Raw genomic sequence first — 26,964 nt, forward strand, 5'->3', positions numbered from 1 at the left:
TACGACCCGACCCGTTCATTGCGGTTGGTTCCCATACCATAAAGGAGCTGCTTCGCAAGGATGAAGGAGTGGGTAGGTTGGGGTATTGGCGACAATTCCATGGAAAGCGCCTTGCCAAGTTGCTAATGAGTGGTTACAGCCTTAAAAGCTTTAAATATGTAATCAATTCTCCAAGGGACAAACTAAGGCTACTTGTTGACTTCTACACTGTCTATTGTAAGCTTAAGAAGCACTTACTTAGCATGGGCCTATCTTCTTGTGCGAATTGCCGGCTCTGCGATGGAGTCTGAAGTCCAGAATACCTGCTTATTGACTACACAGCAGTCTGTAGACACATTATATAGGATCCGTGTTTCCAAGTAGGCATCATGTCGCCTCAACAGCACCTAGCAGTATATTGCAATTTATTAATCTAATATGTTTAGGCTAAGAGAGTCGTTGTGGTTTAGGAGATAGACCGTAGGTCGCGGTGCAATACTCACTTGTTTATCTAATCTAATCGAGCTCTTCCATACTTGTTTTCAATATAATTATTGTAAAAGTATTAAACTTTTTAAAAATTTAATAAATAAATTCGCCAAAAACTATCGAACCATTTAAAGAAACTTAAAAGATTTTACATCTGCCCCTGTAAGTATGCAAAGAAAACGCACAAGCGCTCAAACAAACTATTCACTTGTGAAATACATAAATACTTATCATCTACAATGCAATTAAATAATTGGTTTTACAATAAAAGGCGACGCAGCAATCAGCAAGCCATTACACAAACAATTAAAAAATTCCGCAGAAAAATATAAGAAATAACAAATATATGTACATATGTATGTATGTGGATGGCTTTGAAAATTAAAAGGAAATAAAAATTTAGCATTTCGACGCTTGCTTGGTCACGGCTGTGTTCGCTGCGCAATTTTACCGCTCAATTGGTCAAATATAAGCAAGAAAATTGCAATTGGCTGTTAGTTGCATAAATTGACGTTGTTGTTGTTGCTGTTGTTGGCGATAGCATACCAGCAGCTAAAACGGTTTTCTACAAAACATTTGCATTTTGCCATGCACAACATGATAGCTGCGACGCGCGAGACTGCATGCGAGTTTGACTCTGTGTTCATGTATGTGTTAATATGTAAGCGCGCGTGTGAGTGTGTGTGTGTTTGCGCGCATATGACAATTGCGCTGCAGGCAATTTTCGCGTTGTTGAGAAGCTGAAAATAATTTATTATTTTTTGCTTAACTGCGCCAGTGGAAAAGCTCACCAAAGATTTACAGGCAGGTGGAGGGTGGCAGGGACGGGAGGTGCTGGTTGCAGCGGTTGCTGTTGCTGTTGTTGGTAGTCAGCATTTAACACGCTGCACATAAATAAGGCGACAAGCGCGACATGCCATTGTCGTGGCCAGTATTGTTGTTGTTGTTGTGCATGCAAGACTTTGTTGCAGCTGCTGTGCTACTGTTGTTGTTGTTGGTATGAGTTTTATGCAAATTGTTACTGTGGCGGCAGCGGCGGTGGTCACCTTAACTAACTGCTCGCTTTGGCTGATAACTGTACGCGGCGGCTGCTGGCATTGTCTTTGTTGTTGTTGTTGTCGTTGCTGTTGATGTCGCTTTGGTGTTCATTGTCGCCTGTGGCATTGCATGCATATTTAAGTTTATAGTCACGCCATGTTGTTGCTGCTTTTTCTGTAGTTGTTGTCGTTGTTGTTGTGCCTGTTGCTATTTTTGCCATTGTTAGCGATACTTTTTCATTTGTTGCTAGTCATTATTTAGCATTCTCGTTGCTGCCTGCACACTCGCATATTTCGTTCTTGTCGCCTTAGCGTTTCAATGCTTGCCGTTGTTGTTGTTGGATACTTCACCCCATGCGCGCACCTTCACGCTGCATTTTGTTATTTACGAGCTTTTCGTGGTGTTCTTGCGCGCAGTCTACATTCTGCTGTGGCCCGGCCGTCGCTTGCCAGCACACCCCGCCCCACCTCACTTCACCCCATCACGCCGCACCACACCCTGTTACCCAACAGCGAGTAATTATTATATTTCTTCGCCGCATTTCATTTGTTGACATTGTTGTTGGTGTTGCCATTGTTGTTGTTGTTGCTGCTGTTATGGACCAAAGCGATCGTGCTCTAGGTGCGCTACAAGTGACGCTTTGCGTAGGTAGTGGCTATTAGTTGCATGCACTTTGCTCTATCTCCACTCTTTGCAGTTTGTTTGCTCATTTCGTGTGGCACAAAGGAATTTGACCACCATCAGCGCCAGCTACTCGGTTCGTTCAGCTGCTGGCCTCTTTCGACGGTGGCTCATTTATTTCACATTCCTGCTGTTTTGGACTCGTGTTTTAGCGCCATTGTTAACAGCGGGGTGGCGTTGCATGCAACTCAAAGGTCACCAAAACAAAGAACGAAATTAGCTCAAGTGGCCTATAAGAATTTGTTGGTGCAATGTTATAAAAAATAATAGTAAATGTTTTGCCAAGGAGATGAGGAAGAGAAGAAAGATTACGTTAGGTTCGATGGCTGATTCCTCGAGATAACGGGAAATCACTCTTAGATTGCTATGTGGGTACAGTTCTACATAAAGCCAAGTAAAATGTCCAGGAACCTATCACAAATTTGCTAAAGTTTTCATGCTTACCGCATGAAACCCAGCAAACATCTAGGGCGAAGAGATCAGTATATGTGCTTCGATTTATCCTGTTCCAGAAGGAATTGCGACTCTATAATTGCTAGTAGCTGATCAACCTTCGCTGCACAAGTCTGAGGCCCAACCCACTAGTAGAGAACCTCAAGAAACCAAGGGAGTTCCTACCCGTTCCCATTCTGCAGTTAGTGAAACTGAAGAATCTGTCCACCAGCCTTGCAGCTACCTGCAATATCGCTATAGCTAGATATTAATTACAATCTAAGCATGTAGTAACTCGATGCCAGAGATAAGAAGTCTAGATATCGCCTCACTAGTCGCAGGCATAAAGTCATTGGGCTCAAAGCTAATATCGCTGCCCTACTATTGGAGTGGTTTGTCACCACACTGTAAAAGGCTGCGCTTTGGAACGATACATCCATCCATTCACATCTTTATGGCAGTTACTTCGGCTCGAAAGACTGCATTGGTCATGAAGCCTAAAATTGATGTTTGATGGATAGTTCTCGACAATGTACTCGTCCACCAAATCTCCACGCAATCTTTTGAGCGGGATGAAACTTCACGGCCCCTCCCCTCCAGCGGGTTGTTCCATACCATACCTCTCTTAATCGTATGTGATAGTCAGGGCTGAACTCGGCCACTTGGTAATCCAAGTATTTTGGAATAAAATCAAAGTGTGCGTGAATTGGTTCCTAACTTCTTTGGGTCGTATGTATAGTTTGTATCGTTCTTAGTTTCCCACTAATGCTGTTTGGAGAGCCCGTTGGACATGTGCTAATATCTTCGCGTGCGTAGTCATTACAAGAAAAAATTCGTTCAACATTACGCAAACGCGGGACAGTCAAGAAGGAAGTGTTGAGTTGTTTCTACCTCATTTTCTTCCATACAGCCTGGCCGTACTGAGAGCAAAGAACACTAGATCTCTTGCTATTGATCCTGGACCAAAAGTCTTTTGCGACAGCGCTTGTACCGATGGTGGCTCAGCACTGGCCAAGCTTCCGCAAAGCCTAGCTTTTTATTAGTAGAACACAAGAGGATACGGGAGCACCGATTCACTCCCATTCTACCGATAGCTGTTCTAGAATGTATTTTCCTGCTAGCTCATCAGTTTTACAATTTCCTGTTATTCCGATGTGGCCGATTAATAGCGAAGTTAGGCATTATTTGACCAACTCTGAACGCATTGTTAACGAATTCTAGGGTAGTAAAGGCGCTATGTTAAGTCAGTGGATGGTCACTTCTACCTTGGCTTGGAAAACACTGCAATAGTCAGAAAGCCTGAAGATGGAGTTGATAGAGAGCTCCTGACAGTAAACCCCTCCACCAGCCTTCTCACCAAGCTTTGACTCATCCGTAAAGAAGCTCACTGCCCCTCACCACCAACGGCTTCTTTCCATCCACAACTTTTTCGCCGGTAAATGGGTAGAGAAAGAGCCGCCAAAGTTCGGTTGAGTGTTGAGCGCCGCTCGTTGACTAAGGAATATTAGAGAGCAGAAAAACTGTTGCAAAGAAAGCTTATATTTCCAAACCTGTTTCCCCTTATCTCCTAGATCCCTGCAGGTATTTTTGGAAAAGATTAGTAATGTGGCCTATCAAATTTTTATTTTTACTCATATTTTTGTGAGGCCAATCCCACAACTATTATATTGAATAATTACGAGGAGAAGTTTAATAAATTTTTTTTTTCAATCACTTCTGATACATACTTATTGCTTCTCTTTTCCTCTTCTTTGTAAAAAAGATAAAATAGTCACATGGTCAGAAGTCTGATTAAAGCAAAAAAATTTAAGGGCAGCGGTTGAGTTTGAACATTTGGAGAACTCTTACTGAAATAAATCTTTCATTGTATATATATAACACATAAGATATCCTTAGTAGGCCTTAAAGTTATAAAAAGTTTTCTTTTTTTCAGACCTGTCCAACATCCAATTGCCGCAAAGCTTAAAGCCCAACTGAATGCCACAAATGCTCTTTAAAGCTAATATTTATGTAACACTACGAAAAGAGGAAACAATTATTGCCAATTTATAAATGCGCAATACAAATACAACAAGTGCCATACACAAACAAAGAAACGCAGCTAAAACGTAACAAGACGTAACATAAAGTAACGTAACGTAACGCAACGAATTCCGTCCAATCATACTGAGATTCTTAGTGCCTTTTTACAAACAAAACAAAACTAAACTAAACAATACAAGTATATTATAAAAAAAACAACAACAACAAAGTTTTAAACAACAAACAACATATGATATATTTCTAAGAAAAAAAAAATACAATTAAGGACATTAACATAGTTAAACCAGAGCTTCCAAAAGTTAAACGCAAAAATTAGTAGTAAGATTAAAGCACACCTAAATTGATATACATACATATAAGGCCTTACGTTTAAAACATATACAACAGTACACGCCTAAGCTTTCATAAAAGCATAATCGAAAAGCTTGTACGTATTGAAAGCCATAGAAAATATAAACTGAAAATTAAGCACTACAGCAGTTATTCAAAGCTATTTGTAGGCACTTTTAAAAAGCACACGAAAGCTATTGATACCGTGAAACCACGAAAGCTCGAAAGCATTTCGAAAACTTCAATTCTGCAAATTATATGCTAATAAATCTACAGCTTCAGCCTAAGCTTTAATTTTCATACCTACTTACCGTGACTTGGGCCTCGAGCTGGAGCTTAAGTATAAGAAGCATAAGATGTCCGCATCGCCTGCCACTACCAGTGTCATCACATCGAACGAACTTGCCATACAACAACAGCTTCAACACCAGCAGCATCAGCACCAACAACAACAACTTCAAACGCACAGCTCTCCGACGCGCGTCTCACTACCACCCGGTGTTACTGTGACCAACGTTGTAACTACAACGTCTGCAGCCGCTGCCGCCAACGGTTTAACACTAATGCATCGCTCGCCCGACAGTCCACAGCCCGAGTTGGCCACCATGACAAATGTCAATGTGCTCGATCTACATACAGATTCGTCGAAACTCTACGACAAGGACGCGGTCTTTATTTACGAAAGCCCCAAGGTGGTCTTGCCGACAGTGGGCTCCGGTGCGACAGTCACCAGTGATGAGCATGTGATTGATGCACGCATGGTCGCCCAATTGAACGAACAGCAAGCAGCTGTTGCAGCGGCTGCTGCTGCTGCAGCCGCAGCCAATGATAATCAGCCGTTGGCTAAGATTGAATTCGATGAAAATCAGATAATTCGCGTTGTCGGCCCGAATGGCGAGCAACAACAAATCATTTCACGTGAAATAGTCAACGGCGAACATCACATACTGTCACGTAATGAAGCTGGCGAACACATACTCACACGCATTGTAAGCGATCCGACCAAGCTGATGCCCAGCGATAATGCGGTCGCTGCCGCAATGTTCAATCAGGCACAGAAAATGGCCAACGATCATGGCGTCTATCAGACATCGCCATTGGATGCCTCAATGCTGCAGCATTACGAGCCAGAGAATGTCGTTAAGGCCGAGGTGGATATATATGATGATCCGAAGAAGCCGCCGGGCAGCGGTGGTGGTGGTCAGCAAATACTCTATACAACAACGGGTCCGGATACTGGGAAGCAACTATCACATTTGCCTGTTGCCACGAAGCTGGAGTCGGAAATGTATCCGACAGACAAACATATTGATTTAATCTACAATGATGGCAATAAAACAGTTATATATACAACCACAACCGATCAAAAGGGTTTGGAAATCTATTCGGGCAGTGACTTGAGTGGCCTAGTTGCGGATGGGCAGGTGGTGGTGCAAGGTGGGTTGCAGTATGCCGGCGCTGGCACAGCTGGTGGACAACCGGTCTATATAGTATCCGATGGTAGCTTGCCGCCGGGCGTTGAAGGACATTTGCAAAGGTAAGTGGAGAGTTTTTATTATATCACTGTAACTGGGTGACTTATTTTAATCGAAGTTTTCTATTATTCTTTCAAAAATTTTTGATTATCTTAAGTTTGCATGAAAAAATGGGTGGTCAGGTTCCGTAAGGTGTCTCGAAATTATGCGCAGTCATGTTTTTAGTCCCAAGTCCATGGTCTTGAATACTGTACACACTTTAGTTATGATTTTATAGACGGAAACGCGGATCCTTGGTACTCCATGTTCTTGTAGAACAAAATTCTTTGACTGGGGTCTCATATAGGTTCAGGTGACTCTCGGCAGTAAACCCAGTCGGTTGCTCACATTTAATGCTATATTGTCAAAACCTTGAGCTTCGTATCATTCAATCATTAGACTAAGAATGCTACCATATATTTTCTTGGGATTCCACAAATTAGTTTTGGAAACTCAGTATTATAAAAATCTAGAGTATAATGTACGAATACAAGTACATAGTTTTATAGAGGTGTTTAGTTTTAAGCTATACGTTTCAGAGCTTCTTATTCCGCTTAAGATCGCTGTTTGGCTAACCAATTCTCTCAGCTTAAAAGTGAGGTTAAGTTTTTTCATGAAATGCTAGTACTGTAAGGCTTCTTAAGACTTCGTCTTATACTTTGTAACCTCTAAATTCGTTTGTAATACAATATTTTTTATAATCTTAATATTCGATCCATTTAATTCAACCTACAACATCCGTTTCCCATAGTTTTCCTTAAAATAAAGATTTGCTTGTCCGCCAATCCGGCTAATTGTACTTTATTGTAGCCGCCGCTGTCGTTGCTCGGCTGTCAGTCGGCGTTTTGGTGTGGCATGCACCATGTTACCGTTATAATGTCGTTGTCGCTGACAAAGTGATAACACAACTGTCACACTACACTCTTCGCTAATGGCCAGAATGCGAGCGCGCGCCTACGCCCCGCCGATCGAACCACGATAACTTCCACGAGACAGTTGGCTGCATGTTTTCGAATCGAACGTTGCGGCGCGGCGCAGTGTTGCATTTGGCGGCTGAAATTAATTGCTGCGCTTTATGGTTTCAATGAAAATGCGCAACAATTGCTTGATATATTTCGTTGTTGCTGTTGTTGTGTTTCTATTTGTACGTTTTCTTTGTTTTTGTTTGGAGTAAGTGCAAGTTGCTGTTTCTCCGCTTGTTTTTTGTTTTGTTTTTGCATTTTTTTTGTTGTTAGTATACATTATAATTATTCGCAATTCATTTTCGTTTTTATAGCTGTCACCGCCTTCAACCATTCGTGTGCTTTGAAGCTCCACAGCGTTTAACGGTGACGACATAAAATCGTGAAATCATTACGCTTTCGCAGTTATACTATATACTATATACTTGTATATATGTATGTATGTAGCGGCAGTCGCTCATTGACTGTTGGTTGGCGGCACTCTCGGCTCGGTCACTCGCTAAGCTGTAAGTTTTATTGAATTTTCATGTTCAATGGACATTTTTCTATAATCTTGCCAACTTCATTGAGTCAAATGGCGGTAAAGGTTTGTGCGTCTTAAGTCTGCACTTGGCCGTCAGTACAGGGTGCTCGTTTATTTTAAAATGTGAGTTCCTTTGTAATCGCGCTAAAGCATTGAAGATCTAGGATTATATACTTTTGATCAATTAGCGCAAAATTAGATTGGAGAGAGTCTAAAATTCTTCGATCTAGAAATTTTTGTGTTTGTTGTCGCTTGTCTGGTATTCTCCAGATGAACACATGTATACAATTTAATACGAACGCCGGTGTTGAGACTACGCTTTTCAAGCAGAATCTAAAAAAATTTTATCTTACAAAAAGTTTTCATCAAAAATTAAATAAATTTATGGAGAGTTTTCCGAGTTTCTTTAGGTTGTTTTCAGGAGTATGAAAATATTCCAAACATTTTGACCCAAATAAACTTAGTTACACCAAGCTAATAAAGTGCTTTCGTAGTAAAAGCTTTACCAACACCCTGTTCTGTGGTTTGCTCTCAGTATATTATTTTATAACTTGCCTCCGGTCAGGTAAAACTACTCTTTGCACGCAGAATCTGATAAATTTTTATCTTACAAAGAGTTTTCTCCAAAAATTAAATAAATTTATGGAGAGTTTTCCGAGTTCTTTTAGGTTGTTTTCAGGAGTGTGAAAATATTCCCAACATTTTGACCCAAATAAACTTAGTTACACCAAGCTAATAAAGTGCTTTCGTAGTAAAAGCTTTACCAGTACCCTGTTTTGTGGTTTGCTTTCAGTATGTTATTTTATAAGTTTACTCCGGGGTGAGGTAACTGTTGAGACTACGCTTTCCAAGTAGAACCTGCAAAATTTTTATCCTACAAAAATTTTTCTCCAAAAATAAAATAAATTTATGGAGAGCATTCCTAGTTACTTTAGGCTGTTTTCAGGAGTGTGAAAATATTCCCAACATTTTAACCCAAATAATCTTAGTTACACCAACCTAATAAAGTTCTGTCGTAGTAAAATCTTTACCAGCACCCTGTTCTGTTGTCTGCTCTCAGTAGTGTTGTGGTCATCTCAGCACTTCTTGTTGTTATTTTTGCTCCAGTTTCATTGTTTTCTTTGCCTTTCGCGACAGCATAAGCGCGTAGTTTGTGTGACGTGGTCTTGGATTATTTATGGATACACGCACCATTCAACGACGCAACGCATTAAAACGGCAATAACAACAAGTACATCGCTTGCTCCCAATTTCGAGCGCTTAAGTTGCTCCAGAAAGTGCTCTACTTTGCGACACTTCGTGCGTACACCCCGCCAGCGCCATAATATTGCAATATTTGAGTTATCCGTTCGTTGCCTATAAATTGAAGTGAACTGCACTTGTTGTTGTTGGTGGTGTTGCTTTTGCTGGCTGCCACCGTTGCAGCACGATGCTGTTAATTAGCTTTTGCTATGTCACTTGGCAGACATGGACGCGTACGTTGCACGCCTTCCGTTACCCAAGCGGCTTTCATGGCAGTGCATCGAGAATGGCGAGCGAGCACTTACTTGCCACATGCGGATGCTGCACCAATTCTTTCAGCTATTTGATGTGTTTTGAATTTTTAAGTAGGCGACTTAATAGCCAGAAATGAATGGACAGGTCGGTAGACAGACAGTCGCACGGCCAGCCGGGCAGACGGACAGACGGACCGACAGGTAGGCAAGCAGATAGCCAGCTATGACGGTCAGTTTAAAGAGGATGGCGCGCGTGGACATCACATGTTGGCTGGATGAACGCTGGCAGAAATGGGGTTGTGTGTGTGTGTGTGTGTCACAGCGGCCACTTATTGGAGCAATGAACGCTACTTGTGATTTGTGGTATTTGCTCTTATTTCACTGTTGTTGTTGTTGTTATTATTACAGCCATTTCATTTGGCACATCCGCTGTGGCCGTGCCTAGTGGCTCTGGCGTACGCTCCAACTCCTGCCTGCCGTAAGGTGTTTTCATTCTTTTTCCTCCTTGCAACACGGCCATCATCTTCTTCAACGTCGTCTTCATCTTCGTTGGACGCTGTCGTGCACGTCGTTGGGTAATAAAAATTTGAATAGAAATTAATCTAATGTAGAACCGTTAGGCGTGCAACAAACGACATGAGATGAAAACGATTACTATTATTGTTGTTGTTATTTTATCTGCAACATATATTTTTCCATTTTGATAAGCTGACAAGAAAGCAGAGCAGCAAAAGCTGAGCAGCGCCGTCTCTAGCACAGCGTTGGTGTGGTGAAAACTGTTTGTTGTTGTTGTAATATATATTTGTTTTTAGCTTGGACTTTCTCACAAACTCCTATAAATAATGAACGCAGCAGAAATTGCTGTAGCATTTCCTTATGTTGCATGCAACACACACGGCTGACTTTAGCAGAGTACAGTACTCTTTACGTATGGCAGTTTAAGCTTTGACCGCGACACCAGCGTCGCGCAGTTTAGAATATTCGGTCCTAACTGCACGCTGTATTGATGGACATTCGGCGGTTGTAACTTGTTGTTGTTGTTTTTGTGCGCTTGGCCCCCTCTAGATTTCACATGCAAATTCATGCAACTAGCATGCTGTATGCCACGCTATGTCGCCCTGTGCTGTGAGTGTCTGGCCACAGTTGCAACATTCAAGTGACTTGTGGCATGCTGCACTCGCATGCTGCTTGCAACTGTGCCACTGATGATGGAAAGGATGTGCTGCTGCGACGCCGACGATTAGCATCAGCGAAACGTTGCAAGCAAACACTCACACATGCACACACGTACTTACATACATATATTAGCAAAGTGTGACAGTTGACGTTCGCGTGCTTGTGTGTGTGTGTTTGGCAGTGTGTCGCTGTTTGCTTTAGAATAATATTTGTTTGGCCTGGTGACTTGCTAATTTCTAATGCGCCAATGTCTTTCGCGATGCGTATGTCCGATAAGCGGGACGCTGCTGTAGCCTTTGGAAACTTTGTTGCTTGTTTGGCTGCGTTTTCATTATGGAAAACTTACTTTATATGTTTGTGTGAGAGTATGCATGTGTGTATAAGCACTTCCTATTGTTTTGAACAATTTCATGTACTATATTTTTGTTGTTGTATTGTGGCGTGTGTTTAATACAATATGTTGAAGGTGTCTAAACAAAGAATGCCAGCCATAATTCCTAAAATTCCTATTACCAGACCAATACAGATCTACGTATCACGTTGAGCTCACCAAAAATTGTTTAAGGCGACTAATAAGGAAAAGTTTGAAGGTCTTTGGCCACTATTTTTTCTTGCCTTCATCTGGGCTTCAGTAAAAAGAGATTACTGAAGTCCAGTATCTCTCAATTGCCCTTAGTTTTAGACAGTTAGGTGGATTCGCTTCTCTTGGTACTAAAATCACTTCATTCCGTTGGAACCACTCTAAGGCTGTTTTGCTACAGTGACATGAAGCGAGGTCAGGCCAAAAAAACGTCGACACTTCATGTTGGCTCAGAAATGGGAGCAATATCTTTTGCAAATATTCCTTCTTTTATATTTTGCTGTTCATTGTACCCAATGTAAGGAATGAGCTGCTTCTTTTGCTATAACTACAAATTGCCTGCCACTAGATTTGGATTTTTGCCACCTTTTTGGCTTTGAATTTTTCAGCAAAATTTCCATGAGAATCGGCTGAATAAAATTCCTGTCCAGGTAGCTGTGGAATATCCGCTTTCTTACCAAAATCTTTCGTCAGCTTCTTAGCTCGTTGTTTTGCGGTTTCCTTCTTGACGGATTTTCTATTCGGAATTTTCTGTTCCTTGCTTCCTTCTTCGTTTTTATTCGAGAAAGACCTTACCAATTGCAGTAAATTCACAAGGTTCGAAATGCTTTAATCTCAATCTGACAAAAGGAAATTTGAGAAGAAAGTGTTTGGATGATTCCTTCTCGCCTTTTTCCAAACAACTTTGGCAATTGGCGTCTTGTATGATTTCTTATGTAACCTAACCGCATGTGAGCCTATTGAACATTGTCCAGTTAGAACGCCTACCAAGACAACGAGATAAACCTGGCTAAGAGTGAGTAGTTCAGATGACTTTTTACCTTCGAATTTGAACTAGAAAGTTCTTCTTCACTGAAGGTGCATAGATCTAACGCTAGATCTCCTTACCAATCTGATGAAATTGGAGTATGGAAGACATCTCTAGCGAGCACATCGGCCTTGCACTTTCTAGCGATTTCGCTATGACCCCACTTGGCAGGTCAACAAACCGGATAACAGAGTAGCTCGATGCTATTGAAAAAGATTTCAAACACTCCTTGACGAGTCTATACTGCATTGTCAGCGAGCTCAAGGTTAGTAATTGTTATGAAATATTCTGGCATCACTATACTTATGTATATTATATTCAATAAAGTCAGTTGTCATCTTACATTGAAACTGCGTGTACGTAACTCTGTTCAACAGTAATGCTGCTCTGTTATGAGAGTGAAGGCATCCCTCTCTGGTAGAACCTGCTTTTTAAGGCACTACTGTGATCTTTTTTTTTAAGGTTAAGTTCATTTTATCAGTTTCGTTTTGGAACCTTCGACGATTAAAGTGTTGATGTACTAACGCACGATTTTCAGAGATTGTTCAAAGGGTTGCTAGTCGCTATCTATTTTCTTTTATGAAAGTTGTTGATGGTACTGATCTGAAAATAATGTTTGCAGATGAGGATACTATTTAGCAAGAGATTTTTGAAATCATTCTTTTGATATCCATTTATTTATATCTGAAAAAACTTGAAGGTTTGGTTAAATATTAAAGAGCCAAACCTCAAATGTCGTACCGTCAGGTCGAGCATATTTCTTTTAAAAATATTATCCGTTCGCTGAAAGGGGGTTATACATATCTCATAACCTAATTTCGATAATTTCCAGTGCGTGAACTGCTCAAAGCCACAACCGCACCTCGTGGCAAATAAAGAATAAACAATCAGCAGAGTGATGTTCATTTGCTCCATTCACTAACACTATCACAGACACAGAAATCTTATCTTCACATTTTATGCCATTTCTGTGCGCATTTAACAGTATTTGGTGGAATTTTCATAAGAAATTTTATGCAAATAAATGCCATGTAAATAAGGTTACTCATACGCCCCGCAGCACAAGTGCCGAGTGTGCAAAGAGAAACGCAGAAAATCGCTGATTGATATGCAAACCAAACGCCAAAAAGCAACAAAAAGACAATAACAATGCTTTTGTATTGGCAATTTTCACGATTACAGCGACAGCAACAACAAAAAACCGGCGAATGCGTAAAATTTGCATACAAAAGTGCCTGCGTTGAGTGTCCGCTTAATGCAACAGCGCGACGCCTGTGGTTGGACACGAGTACGCACACTGCGAAAATTTAGCACGATTTAACATATTTTATTTTATAAAAAAACACACACACTCAACAACAACAACAAGAGGCACATGTATGTGCATGTATATGTGTTGATTACATTGCAACTAATTTGAATGCGACATTTTGACTTGGCCGGCCGACACGGCGGTCCACGCTTGGCGTCTGCAATCAGCTGCCTATGGTGCACACCACCAAAAACAAAAATAAAAAGCAAACATCTTCAAGCACAACAACAAGCGCTTGGATTGCTTGCGGCCGCCTTGTTGTTGCATTTTTCGTTCACTGCACTTGCCGATTTATCATTTCCATGATTAATGAGGCAATTTCGCAAAATAATTGGAAAACATTTTTGTGCACAACACCACTGAATTGCGCACACACACTTGCGCACACTTTGCGCTTTGCGACTTCTTCGATGCGTGTTGCCTCAATGAAGTATGCAAACGCTTTGTTTACTTTGCTCTCGCACATTGTGGCAAGAGTGCGTTGCGTTGCCGCAGCATGTTGTTGCTGTAACGCACTCGCTTGCCGCGCTTTTACATGCGTCGATTTGTATCTTTCTCAGCATTACTTTAGCCTTTGTTGTGGTGCTGACGTTGCTGCTGTTGCCGGTTTTCTCCTCGCGTTGCACGGCCTGCGGTGCTGCATTGATCGCTCAAGATTAGCGCAAGCATGCGTGCGTAATCGAAGACGCACGATAAGGTCGCATTGCAAATATGTACAGCTATTTTGGTGTACCAACAAGATTCTACGCATAAACATGTGTAGCGCTGCCTGCGCGTACAGATATCGCAGCATTTTTGCTGCAAGCACTGTGTTTCGTTTTGGTAAAACTTTGGGAAGATCTGTCGGTAAACTTCCCAGCCTAGTTCTCCCCGTGGCGTTGTCCTGATAGAAGACGAAGCTCTTTCTGTCCTTTCTGTTGAGCAGTTCCGGCCGTTTTTTTCGATTGCTTGCTTCAATCTCATCAGCTGTTGACAGTAAAATATAGAATCAATCGTTTGACCAGACTGCAGTAGCTCATAGTGGATGATTCTTTCCAATCCCACCAAACACCCAGCATAACCTTTCGAGGCTTCAATCCTGGCTTTGCGACTATTTCTTGAGTTTCACCACACTAGGACCATGATCTTTTTCGCACATTATTGTCATTTTTGATCCACTTTTCACTCCTGTTACCATTCGCTTCAGAAATGGTTCGATTTCATTTCGTTTCATCAAAAAATCGCAGATGTTAATTCGGTCCGTTAAATTTTTCATAGACAATTCATGTGGTACCTAAACATCGAGCTTCTTTTTGTAGCCAGCCTTTTTTAAAAGGTTCAAACCCGTTTGGTGATGAATATTAAATTCCTTAGCGATGTCATGTCTGCTTATTTGACGGTCCTGGTCAACCTTTTCCATAATTTCTTCGACTTTATCAACGAGAGGTCGAGCAGAGCGAGGTGCATCTTTCACATCGAAACTTCCAGAACGGAAGCGAGCGAACCATTATTGTACTACATGAACTGATACAGTATCGTCTAAGTAAACTTCACAAATTTCATTGGTGGCTTGCATGGCATTTTTCCTTTTTCATACAAAAATTTCAAAAAGTGAAAATTATTTTCACTCATTTTTGAACAGCTGTAACTTTTTTTTGACTTCCCGGAATTTGATTTGTTTTCGGTTAAATGAGACCTTTCCAGCACTATATGGTATGACAATATATGATTGGTAGCACTGGAGATAGACGACTGCAACGACATCTATTGCGAAAATACGAAAATACTTTTTCGACTACCTATTATATCTCAGAACAAAAAATATGCTGATATTGAGTCTGGTGTCTAAAGATTTTTCGAGAACCTGTTCTTTTAATATTCGCCTAAAAGTAGGTCAGAGTTACGACAGTTTACTTTTTAAAGTCTTTAAAAATTTTATCGCCAGATTAACCACCATCAAAACACTGTGCGAAGCGAAACACCCAAAAGAAAGAAAACGCCAATTCTCAACATTTCGGTTGGCCTGTGTGCTGTGTAACTGTACTTTGGCTAATGCTATGTATATGTGCCACAAAATGCTGCAACTGCCGCCCAGCGGAAAGAGGTCGACCAAAGCGACTGGGGAGGACTGCGGCACAGCGTCGATGATAGATATGGGAAGCGCATTAAATTGTTTATTAGCAAATGCGTGGATGAATGCTTTTGAACGTTGAACGCGATATTGAATGCGCTGCAAGCCTAACTGTGGCACACAACCAAAAAACAAACCAAATAATATTTAAATGCCAACAACAAATGCAACAAGTAACCGGAGTAAGTGTGCGCCACAAATCAATTGTGAAATTTATGCGTTCGCAGCAAGGTGTTTGTGCGGCGTGAATTATGGCTGCATGTGGCGGCCACAAATCTGCAAACTGACCTGTGAGCAGGCGCAAATGCCAATGCTTGCTAGCCTACTTAAATACGACCAGCTAGAACATACTTGCATGCAACAACAGCTGGTCGAGGTGTTGATATATAGATTTGCTGCTGTTCGATCTGTGAGATTTCAACAGTTTGCAGCACAAGCTGCTAGCTGTTAGCGGTCGGCCGAAGGTCACAGTCGCGTCAGAAAAAAAAAGAGTGAGTGCCGCCGCAAGAGTCAAAGCGCTTGTCTGTTGCTGATTAACGCCGCCGCTGCCGCATGACTGTTATCAGCGATGCGATCGCGGCGAAGATCAGATAAGCGGCATAGCAGCGATAGCTGGACGCGCACATATCAGAAAATACCACAACAAACAAATAAGTGTTGAGGTAACAAAAAAAAAACCAAAAAATAAAAGGAAAAACAATAACAAAAATATTGAAACAAACAGCAAACGGCAGAGATAAGGCAAAAGAACGAAAACTTTTACAAAGCAACTTTGTTCTCATTTCCGCCAAACGTCGTACGCGCTCGAATGCATGGCAGCGGACAAGTGACACCTAACAAGGCACTGTAATGCCAATGCGGCGCGCAAATGTTGCATGCATGTGTGATGTGTGCTGCGCGGGATCGCTGGCAGGGACAGCAAATCGCAATGTCTAAAATAGCCGCGGCGATTGCGCGCCTGATAGATGTGCGACCGCTGCGCTTACTAACGCCGCTTGCTCTTGCCTCATACTCAGTCGCATTGTTGTTGCTTTGAAATCAAATTCGTTGCACGCCGTGTTGCATATAAATTTCACAGATAACAGTAACAGCGCGTCTATGCGCTACATGTACGCGCACACTGTCCACACTCCATTCGCGTATCGGTATCGCTTTGGTTCGAGCGGCGTCGCATGTTTTGGCTCGCAAATGATTTGCGTCGCTGATACCCACAAAGCATCTGCGATGCTCCAATGTACAAACACGGCAATGGTCCATCTATTTGATTTTGCTTTGGTTTTTTCAAAGCGCTGCCGTCCATCGTCCAGCGTAGCGGTCGTCGTGTCGTGGCATCGTGTTGTCCTCATTTAGCCTAACAGTTGATGCGAATTTATCACAAAGCGACAACGAAACAGTTTCTGTTGATGCATGTGACTGGCCAACTGTTGATGCTGCCGATACTGGCGCAGTGGTGGGTGCATTTACAAGCTAGGTGAGTGGTGGTAACGTGGAATCATCTGACATATATCGCATATTTTTACTTATTTTTAGAAATACAAATATAATAAAATGACAAATTTTATATAAGTTGTGTCTATTGATATTTTTGTATGACTATTTTTGATTTCCATTCAATTAACGTCATCTAACTTATTATTTTATTTTGGATTTGAAGTAATATATTCAATAAGAAAAATATTATTGTTATGATTCCATGCTATGCACTTTAACAACCTAACTGTGTTCGTCTTTTGTTAAAATATATTTTTGCCGTTATATGCAACAGCGCCTGCATTTGGACAATATGCCTTTTCGCAGTAAACTGTAATTACTTTAAGGGTTTATGGCTAAAGCAACGCAAGTTTTTTCCGTCGCCTAAAAGTATGCAATGTGTTTGTTTACATAATTTTATCCGTAAAATATGATTTAATAATGGAAAATCAATTGATTTAACACAAATTTAATCATAAACGAAATAACTGTGCATTTAGTGTTGAATTTATAAGCCTCAGGGTCACATTATAATAAAAATGTCCAAACAATCGCCTAAAAATATGCGCATAAAATTGTGAATATCTTTCTTTGCTCTTTTGTTTTGCGCTCCGAAATGTAGGCAACAAAACTGATCTACAGTTTTCAGTACGGCAATACATTTTTCGGAGTTGGTCTTTTTGACAGCTGTTACTTGATTTATACTCAGTTTGGTTTGTCATTTCGTAATGATCAGAGTTACTCCGGAAAAGTTTTGCAAGTTTATTTCCTAAACAGCGCTTTGCATCACGCGCTGCGTGTAATATTCGGTGAACATAATCGCCTAGCAGAGTAGGCAATTCCAGCAATCATGCATCGGTTTCGCACCATCTTTACTTTAGTGAGTCATTTTACGGTATCCCTGCAGATACGCGGTGAAGGTGCTATGGAGTCCATTCACTATAGTGCAACAATTGGTGATTTACATCCACCTTTTAGAAAATTTTTCGAAAAAATCTTGGTTTGTGGGCTTAAAAAGCCAACTTGTGCGTGCATTCAAGCCGAACGACCACTAAATGCACAGCATATTGTTGAGACGCAGTTACATCCTAAAGAAGTCGTTTTTTGAATGTATTTTAACCAAAGGCAATCATTAGTCTATATACATATTTTCAAAAACGATGCCGGCCACAATATTATCATCAATGGGTAGCGCTATAGAGCCTTGATTATAAACTTTCCGTGCCTTAATTGAATGATGTTGATTTGGATGGTGCCATATACCATACAGCCATTTACAGAAGGAAACTTTTGCTGAGTGTATTATTTTACGTCATTGCCCTGTGGCAAGGCATTCACGATCGCGCGTTTTACCGCCGCTGAATTATTTTTCAGGAAGTCATTTGTCTAAGTAGATAAGCCTGAGAGGATTGACGTCTTCGAAAGAGTCCCTTTACTGCTGTAGTAGTCGAAAATTAGGACTTTCGGCTGAAATTTCTTCGAGCCAGCCGTGGTAGTCACTTGCATCACATCACATCCTAGACATAATAGCAAGACTTTATCCTTATATTAAATCTACATTTTTTTCCATAACATTAAATATTCTGCTTGAAAACACACATATCTGAAAAACACCATTTATTTTTAAGCTAAAAAAGATAAGTGTTAACTTTTCTAAATCTTTTAAACCCTCTTCACCTTGACGTAAGATTTTTTTGATATCTTTAACTGAATACTCGATTCTCTTTAAATAAGAGAGTTTTATACCCTGAATAGAGTATGATCAACATGAGAACCTGAGTTGATGTGACTCTCTGTTTGTCCGTATGTGTACATATATGCAAACTAGTCTATCAGCTAAAAAATTCTTCGTGTATTATCCAGCAGCCCGACTGGTCTTTCAAGCTTTCCTGACCTCTCCAATAGTAAATATTAGCCAACTTAGAAAACAGGTTACTCTTCACCACAAAAAACATGACTATTAAACTGATCTACGAAGAAGCATCCTCTATCAAGCTATCCTAAATATAAATTTTGCTGTCCAAACTATTAACCAAATCAGAAATATACTTGCCATCAATGAATGTATCGACATACAAAGGAATACTCTAGCAGGCTCCGAAGCCATACATTAACCAAAATGAGATTAGAAATCTAGCCAACAAATATAATCGAGAAGCCGAAAAATATTCGCACTAACACAAACACATATTGGAAAAGATGGACCATGTTGCAACTTGGAGAATTTTACACTTCAACATCTAATAGAAAAGTGCCCATCATTAGAATACCATAAGTCCGAGTAGAACTAAATAACCCTAGCTGGAGAGAATTGTAAACAAATTTGACACATTCTAATATAAAGGAATAATAATAGTGCCCCAGGTTTTGAGATATCGAGCTAAAATTCTGCACCCACCTTTTTCTCACCATGAAGCTGCTCATTTGTCATCGAACCACTATAACACTTAGCTGCCATACTGACATACATATATTTTTGAAGGAAATTATATATGTTTTGAAGATTTTTGGAATACCTTGCTCTCATAGTGGATCCCCAGGCGCAGCTGTGCAAAACGTGTCTGGCGGCGAGGAAGATTGTTCCACTTAAAATTAACCTAAATCCATTTCTGCTGCTCGTATAACTGTAAAGTATTCATTACGCAAACTGTCGGTATAAATATTTACCCCTTTTAAGGAACTCAATTTAGCCGCTATTGACCCGTCAACGCTGCCAATTAAACTGTCAAACTATTTTCGATTAAAAAATTTGACACACTTTAAATGAATTTTCACTCAATTAAATTTGCGCGCTGGCCACGCTTCAGCGGCACAACGGCGCTGCCGGGCTGCGCCTTGGAAAACGAACGAATCGTGCAACTGAAATTCTGTGCCAATTTTCGGTTTTCCTGCTGCTTAAAATTTTATTGCAAATTAAAAATAAAGTGAATTAGCATAAAACAAAAACAAAAACAAATACTAAGGCTTACTTTAGCAAGCAATTTAAATAAAAATAAATAGTAAATTAAGCAGAAAAAAATAATGGAAAATTGAAAATGCAAGCGGTGCAGCTGAACGGTGTGTGCCACCACATGCAGCGCTGCGGCTTTGCGCACGGCTAGCAACGGTTTACAGGTGTTGAGCGCGCTTGCCGCTTTTCGTAGCGATTATTTTGCTGCTGTTGTTGTTGTACAATTTTAATTTAGCTGCGATTTTTTCGCAATGCTTTGCTGCTCGCTGCAATCACAGGATCATGGGTGTTGCTCTGGCTGATTCGGTGGCACGTTGCCGCTGTTGGCAACGCTACTGTGACTGTTCTTGTTGTTGTTGGCGTTGCCGCAGCCCCGTTTGCTAATCGATTTTGTGGCCAAATGTGTTATTATGCGAGAAAATTGCCGGTGCACAAGGCAAATAACACAAATGCGAAAGCGAAATATAAGAATATGAATTTCAGCAAACATTATGTGTACGCCAATAAGAACACAAAAGCGCCACAAACAACAAGAACAACAACAAAAACGATAAAAATATTAATAACCACAGCAACAACAATGCGGTGAAGTGGCATTAAGTCGAATTGCATTTGTAATGCTGAACGCTGCGCTATTTGGCGGCGCAATTGCGGCGTTGGAATGTTACAGCTGCAACAACAACAACAGCAGCAACTATGTATAACAGCAGCAGCAGCAAAAACACTAATCGTAACCATAACATACCGCAATAACAATTGACGTCAATGCAAGGCAATAAATAATAATTAGGAGGCCATTATTGCAACAGTCGGCCAACACGCCCCACATCCGCTCGGCAAGTGGCCGCTGCGCGTTGCAAGTGCGCGTGCGCCAACGAGCCTGTGCCGCACCGAGCGCGCGCATTGCCGCCACTATTTTTCACTCACTCTCTGTGGTTGTTGTTGATATTACTTTTTGTTGTTATTGTTGTTGCTTCTGTTATGATTGCTGCGTTTGTCATTTGAGCCCGGCCGCCGAAAATAACAGCAGCGAATGGCGAAATTCGTGTCGCCGTCGCCTGCTCCGCCCACTTGTAGCAAGCGCTCAAGCCTCAGCGCGCAGCAATTGAATTAAATTTTAAACGCACACACACTCACACACATGAATGGTATATATTTGCCTTGCATTTCTTGCCAACAATTCTAAGCATCCATTGCTGCCGCGCACTCGGTCCTTGTCAACACAGGCAGCAATTTTAAGTCTTATTAATGTCGCCAGTGGACGGACCAAAGTATCAACGCACACACACACACTTATTAATACAATAGTTAGCTTGTATATGTTTGTCGCTCGCATTGCTGCTGGCCAAAATATGTTGGCGTTGCCAATTGGTGTTTACAGTTGTTGCACACCCATTGCTGTTGTTAGTTGTTGCTGGCCATTTCTATTGTTTGCAAATATTTTGCTCTAAATTTATGCAAGACATTATTATTCATAACAAAAACAAAATGTATTTTTGAAAAATTATTTATCTTTGCTTTAATTAGCTTTTGATTCGAATATCGGAAAAACAAACTAAAAGCAGATTTTTAAAAAAGGAAGAAAGGAATGTAAGCAGTTGAAAATATTTTGAGATATTTACTAAATCATGAGAAGTTTCCTTTCAGGTATAATAATCCATTATTTAGGCGATATTGTTAACTGATTGTTACTATATTTGGTGTTAGCTGCTTTTAGGCTGTGCCCAACTAAGCTAAGTCCGTCGTAGGCATTCAGCTGTCAAGTACACACTAATTGACATGTGAATATTAAATTTCGCACGAACATAAAAAACGTTGTAAAAATCGAGGAAGAAATATTTATCGGTTTGGTTTGCGCACGCAGTTTTATTCTAATCACCTTAAAAGGTTGCATGGGTTTCCTCGGGTAAAAAACAGTCTTTTTTCAAATTTTTTTTCTCATATAAAAACTGAAGTATTTTGTTCGAATTGTTTGTAATTACAAACATACTACACTATTAACAAAGAAATTCTGAAATTTTTGAAAAAAAAAATTAAACTCGCCCATTTCAACGCCATTTTCGGTGAGCCCTCGGAAAAAAGTTGCGCCCGCATTGGCAGGATATCTACGAGGTCAATTAAAGTGAAAATATGCGTGCTACCTGGAAGGATAAAAAAGTGAAAATTGGATTTTTGGCAGATATTTTTATAAAATATATTTTTATTGAACAATTAAAGTTTGTGTTTCCAATGTAATCAAGGTTACGGAATTGTTGAAATTGTTGCACAAGTAAATCAGGGAGTCTACTTTTTCAAGAACCTTAGCATTTGAGTAGCACAAAGCAATCAGTAAATGTCGTGAAGTCTTCAAATATTTGCCTCAGGATAGTCGCGCATCACCCTCTGTTAATGACAAACAAAGTTAAAAAAACAGTTATTTTTTTATCGTCATGTTGCCACTAGAGAAATGGCAGATGTTTTCAACATCTCTCAAGAATCGACACAACATATTTAGCTTAATGTTTTGGGTGTGAAAGGTGTACTAGACTCGTATTAATAGACTTGACGTCGAATAGAGGACACAAAATAAATGCTTGACAATGTAGCTGAAAATCCTACTTTCATCAAAAGCATTACTACTGGTGCTGAGATGTAGATTTATGAAATTGGGAACTGTCCAAAACTGAGCCGAAGCCGAAAAAACCACGTAAAAGTCAGTCAAAACCGTGATGTGATTCCCCATGATCCTAAGGAGAAACCGATCAATAAGGAATATTACTTAGCCGCCTTGAGGTGGGAAATTTTATCAAGCGTTGACATGCTTGTACTGACTCAAAAGAAGCCTATTTTAATGGCGCTAATAAAGTTGTTCTTCCAATTTGGGTCAAATTTGAACAGTTAAAAGTATATACAGGGTAGGCCATTTAAAGTTGACCCATCTGGCAACGCTGTAACTTTTAACAGCGCTGACAAATCGGCTAATGTCATACCGCGTTAGAAGCGTCATTCGAAGACAATTTATACCATGGAACAGTACACTCCTAAAGAACGCGCTGAAATTGTTCAGCTTTATATTCAAAATAACTTTTCAATTGTGTTAACTCAACGTGCGTTTCGCAAAAAAAATAAAGTGAAAAGTGCTCCAGTTAAGAACACAATTAAGTCTTTATACGCAAAATTTGTGAACACCGGTAATCTCAGTAATGCCAGTCATGCATCCAGACAACGCACAAGACGTTCTGATGAAAATATCGAAGCTGTACGAGCCAGTATTGAGGAGACTCCATCGACATCGAGTTATCGCCGCTCTCAGGAATTAGACATCTCTCGCACCACTCTCCGACGCATAATTCATAAAGATTTGAAGATGTTTCCATATAAAATTCAAATGGCACAAAAACTAAACCCAGCTGATCAATTTATTGCGACCATTTTTCCCCGGGCGATTGATATCGAAAAATGGTGATGTTGACTGGCCACCGAGATCACCAGATTTGACGCCACCAGACTTTTATTTGTGGGGTTATTTGAAATCCAAGGTATACGCTAATAAGCCAAAGACCTTAGCTCAACTGAAAGCCAACATTCGACGTGAAACAGCCGCCATATCATCCGAAACATTGGCCAAAGTCATGGAAAATGTCGAAAAATGAGTGCATTTAGCTGTCAAAGCTAAAGGTGCCCATTTACGCGATCTAATTTTTAAATATTAGCTGAAACAAATCCCCTTGGACCAAAATAAATTATTTTTGAAATGAACAAAAAACATTGTTTTCTTTTGTTCTTTTTTTTTAGAAACAAATGGATCAACTTTAAACATTAAACCAAAATTTTTAACTTTTTGAGTATTTTATGTTTGGATCTGAAAAAATGGTTGGAAAATGACAAGTGATAACCTTTCAATTATGACAAAAGGTACCCGGAAATTGTAAATAAAAAAACTATACATCAATATTTATTCTATCGTCTTCAAAGTAATCCCCTTTTTGCAACGATTTTGGCAGACCTCGAAACACTTTTCATAAGCACTTTGGGCTTTCAGCTACTTTAGCGATTTTTTTATCCCTTCAATCGACTGAAAACGGGTTTCACGGAGAGGACATTTTAGTTTGGGGAGCAAGGAAATATCACACGGAACCAAATCCGGTGAATATGGTAGTTGATCGATGTTATTCACTGCGTTTTTTGCTTTAAATTCGGTCACAATCGTCCTCTTATTGAAAAAAAATCTGCTTTATCGTGACTAAGCGAGCAAGAATGCGTTTCATACCCAAAATAGTCAAAAACAATTATTCAAACGGATACACGAGATATTTCGAGCTATCTTGTCATCTCTCTAACACTCTGAGCTTTTTCCAACATTTTTTTTTGAGCCAGAGTATTATGTTCAATTAAACAATCTTAAACTTTCGCGCATATTTTTGATACAAAAATTGTCTAAGAAAATCTAACAGAAATACCTTAAAAGATTAAACTGTATGCAATTTTTTTTGTTGAGAAGGCCTACTAATATCTAAGCCTCTTGTACTGTAAAAGCTACCTCAAGTTGTTGGAAAAATACTCAAGAGCCTAGCTACCGAACAGGGCCACAACAGTTGCTATCAAATGGCATACTTTTGGTAGATTCTTTGATTTTTACTGCACCTTAGATAACATTCAGTTATTGCGTATTAATACGTATATATAATTTGCAATTTAAAACAACTACAACACAGCTATTTAATTTTCGTGATCATAATCTTATCTAAATCGTTTTGTTTTATGCGAAATTTATTGTTATGCCGGCATTATATAATATAATAACGTTTACATATTTTATGACATTTGCTTATGACTTTTATATATTTTTATTATTAAAGATATTTTTGGTGAATGCTAATTTGCAGATGCCATGCTAAAAGCTGCCGGTGCTGCAGGCTGACGCAAGTATTTGTGTAGATTTATAAAAACGAGTGTGTGTTGGTGAGCATATACGCGGCTGCATACATTTGGCATGACATTTCGGCATATTGTATACAAGTACAACATATAGACATATATATACGTCACTGTATACCGTTTACTTACACGCATAGTAAAAGCTCAGCTGCTGGCGGCTATTAACGGGGTTTTCGCCACAGCCATCCACATGCGCGCTCACCGCCGTGGCATTATGCAAAATTATTATTGTCTTAGGCTGGCGTTGGCAAACAATGAGTCGCCAAGTTGCATGTTGCATGTGGCAGGCTGACAATTCAAAAGTGCTCAGGCGAAATTAAACAAAAAAAAGATGGAAAAAAGTGCGCGCAACGCCTTGGCGTCCATTCACGACATCTTCAGCGGCGATCTGCCTGCGCTGCGAGGTGGCGGTAACGGTGACTTTGACGCCACTGCATGCGTGCATTTCACCCATGATTTCGGTTGCTGTGCGCTCGCCGATTTTTTGATACCGCCATTGTTGCGCTTCTGTTGTTGTTGTTGTTGGTGTGTTTGGTGTTGCTTTGTTTTTGGGGAATCATATTATGCAAACTCAGCGTTGACGCATAATTTGTTTATGTTTTTGTATTTTTGGGCGTTGTTGTTTTTCCTCATTTACCGCGATGTTGCAATGTGCAATTGTGCCACAAAGCAGGCGTGCCACTTGCAACACTCGCATGCTTATGAGCAATTGCTTATGTGCCTGTATGTATGTGTATATGTGTGTGTGGCATATGTTAGATTGTGTCGCAACATTTGCAATTCGCCAGTTGGGAATTTGAAGGTTTGAAGATGTGTTTGCGCCATCACCCATTTGATTATTTTTTCGCTGGCGGCTGACAGGCGGCAACGACAAATTGCCGTACACCGCTATGTGACAACGAATAAGTTGGTAATTGCGTGGCCAAGCATCCAGTCGTGCGCAATAACTTGTCTGTGCGAAATGTGCAAGACATTAGCTTTGCGTTGAGAAGTTAATGCTGTTGTTGCCAAATAGCTCTTTCACAAGATTAAGTGTTAGAATACGGTGTGTAGCTTGGAATCTTTTTATCTAATATATATATCATTCAAATTCCGGGTCAAAACTGAACACCTTTTGACGTTTTTTAATACAAAATTTACTATCGCCTTCAAAACGGGCTCCTTTTGAATCAATAGAAGCATGCCAACGCTTAATAAAATTTTCCGTCTCAAAACGGCCAAGTAAAATTTCTTATTGACCGTTTGACCCTCTGGGCTAGATTAATGATGAACCACTCTACGATAATCTAAGAAAACAACATTAGTCAACTTGATTTTTCTGACCTTAACGTGGTTTATCCGGTTTCGGCTTTAGTTTGTTGGGCAATTTCCACACCAAATTCATATAGCCAGTTTCGGCCCATTTTTGAAACGTCTTTCGCTAGTTTGCTGCACACTTTTTAAGTCCGATTCATAAACCTATATCTTGTCACCAGTCAACTACGCTGTCAAACGTCTTCTACTCGACGTTGTTTTTTCAAACGTTTTACGCCTTTTGATACCACGCTTCATACCCAATTGACTGCAGCATGTGACTTACTTGTATAATGTTGTCGAGTGTCATCCTTAAGTTTATTATTCGTTCGATGGTAGTTGCCTCCAGTACATATCTTGAACAAGAGAAAAAGATATGCTCAGCGTTTTCATCGGTACTGCGGCACAATGAACATTTTGTGTCGTCATGGTGGCCGAATCTGTTAAGAATTACTTTAGATAAAATTCTGCCTCCCCGTATTGTCTCTCAATCCAGGCTGATAAGTTCTTAATGTCCATATTCCTTTTTGTGCCACATTCCATAGTATTTACCACTCTTCAAGGCTCGCCTGTCTCTTCTTTTTTCGCTCGTCAGCCGTTAGACCCCCTATACATAGCCTAAGATTTGATTTTGATAGGCTCTACTTAGCTCTGAGGCCATTAAATCCGGAGACATAAGACCAGACATGATACTTGCCGCTTCATGTGAGACTGTTCTATTACACAGGCCACTCTAATGGCGCATATTCTGGACACTGCCTTTGCCTTATTGGTAATTGTTTTTTGGCGCCGTGTTGTCTGTGCCCCATACAAGAGCCGTGGACATCGATATTGATTGGCTGACTTTAGCTAGTAGGGCTT

At 40.3% G+C, this 26,964-nt stretch overlaps 1 protein-coding gene across 7 annotated transcripts in view; it reads left to right on the forward strand.

Annotated features, from left to right (window-relative positions):
* The window catches only part of LOC105229403 (protein grainyhead), a 286,235-nt gene that overhangs the window by 72,563 nt on the left and 186,708 nt on the right, over positions 1-26,964 (forward strand). For all 7 annotated transcript variants that reach the window (XM_049451848.1, XM_049451847.1, XM_019991500.3 and 4 more), the window contains one exon: positions 4,553-6,529. In XM_049451848.1, the coding sequence (XP_049307805.1) occupies positions 5,349-6,529 (1,181 nt within the window). In that variant the 5' untranslated portion in view covers positions 4,553-5,348. The remainder of the gene's footprint in view (positions 1-4,552; positions 6,530-26,964) is intronic.

The sequence above is a fragment of the Bactrocera dorsalis genome, chromosome 3 (assembly GCF_023373825.1).
Source record: "Bactrocera dorsalis isolate Fly_Bdor chromosome 3, ASM2337382v1, whole genome shotgun sequence".
In the NCBI taxonomy this organism is placed as follows: domain Eukaryota; kingdom Metazoa; phylum Arthropoda; class Insecta; order Diptera; family Tephritidae; genus Bactrocera; species Bactrocera dorsalis.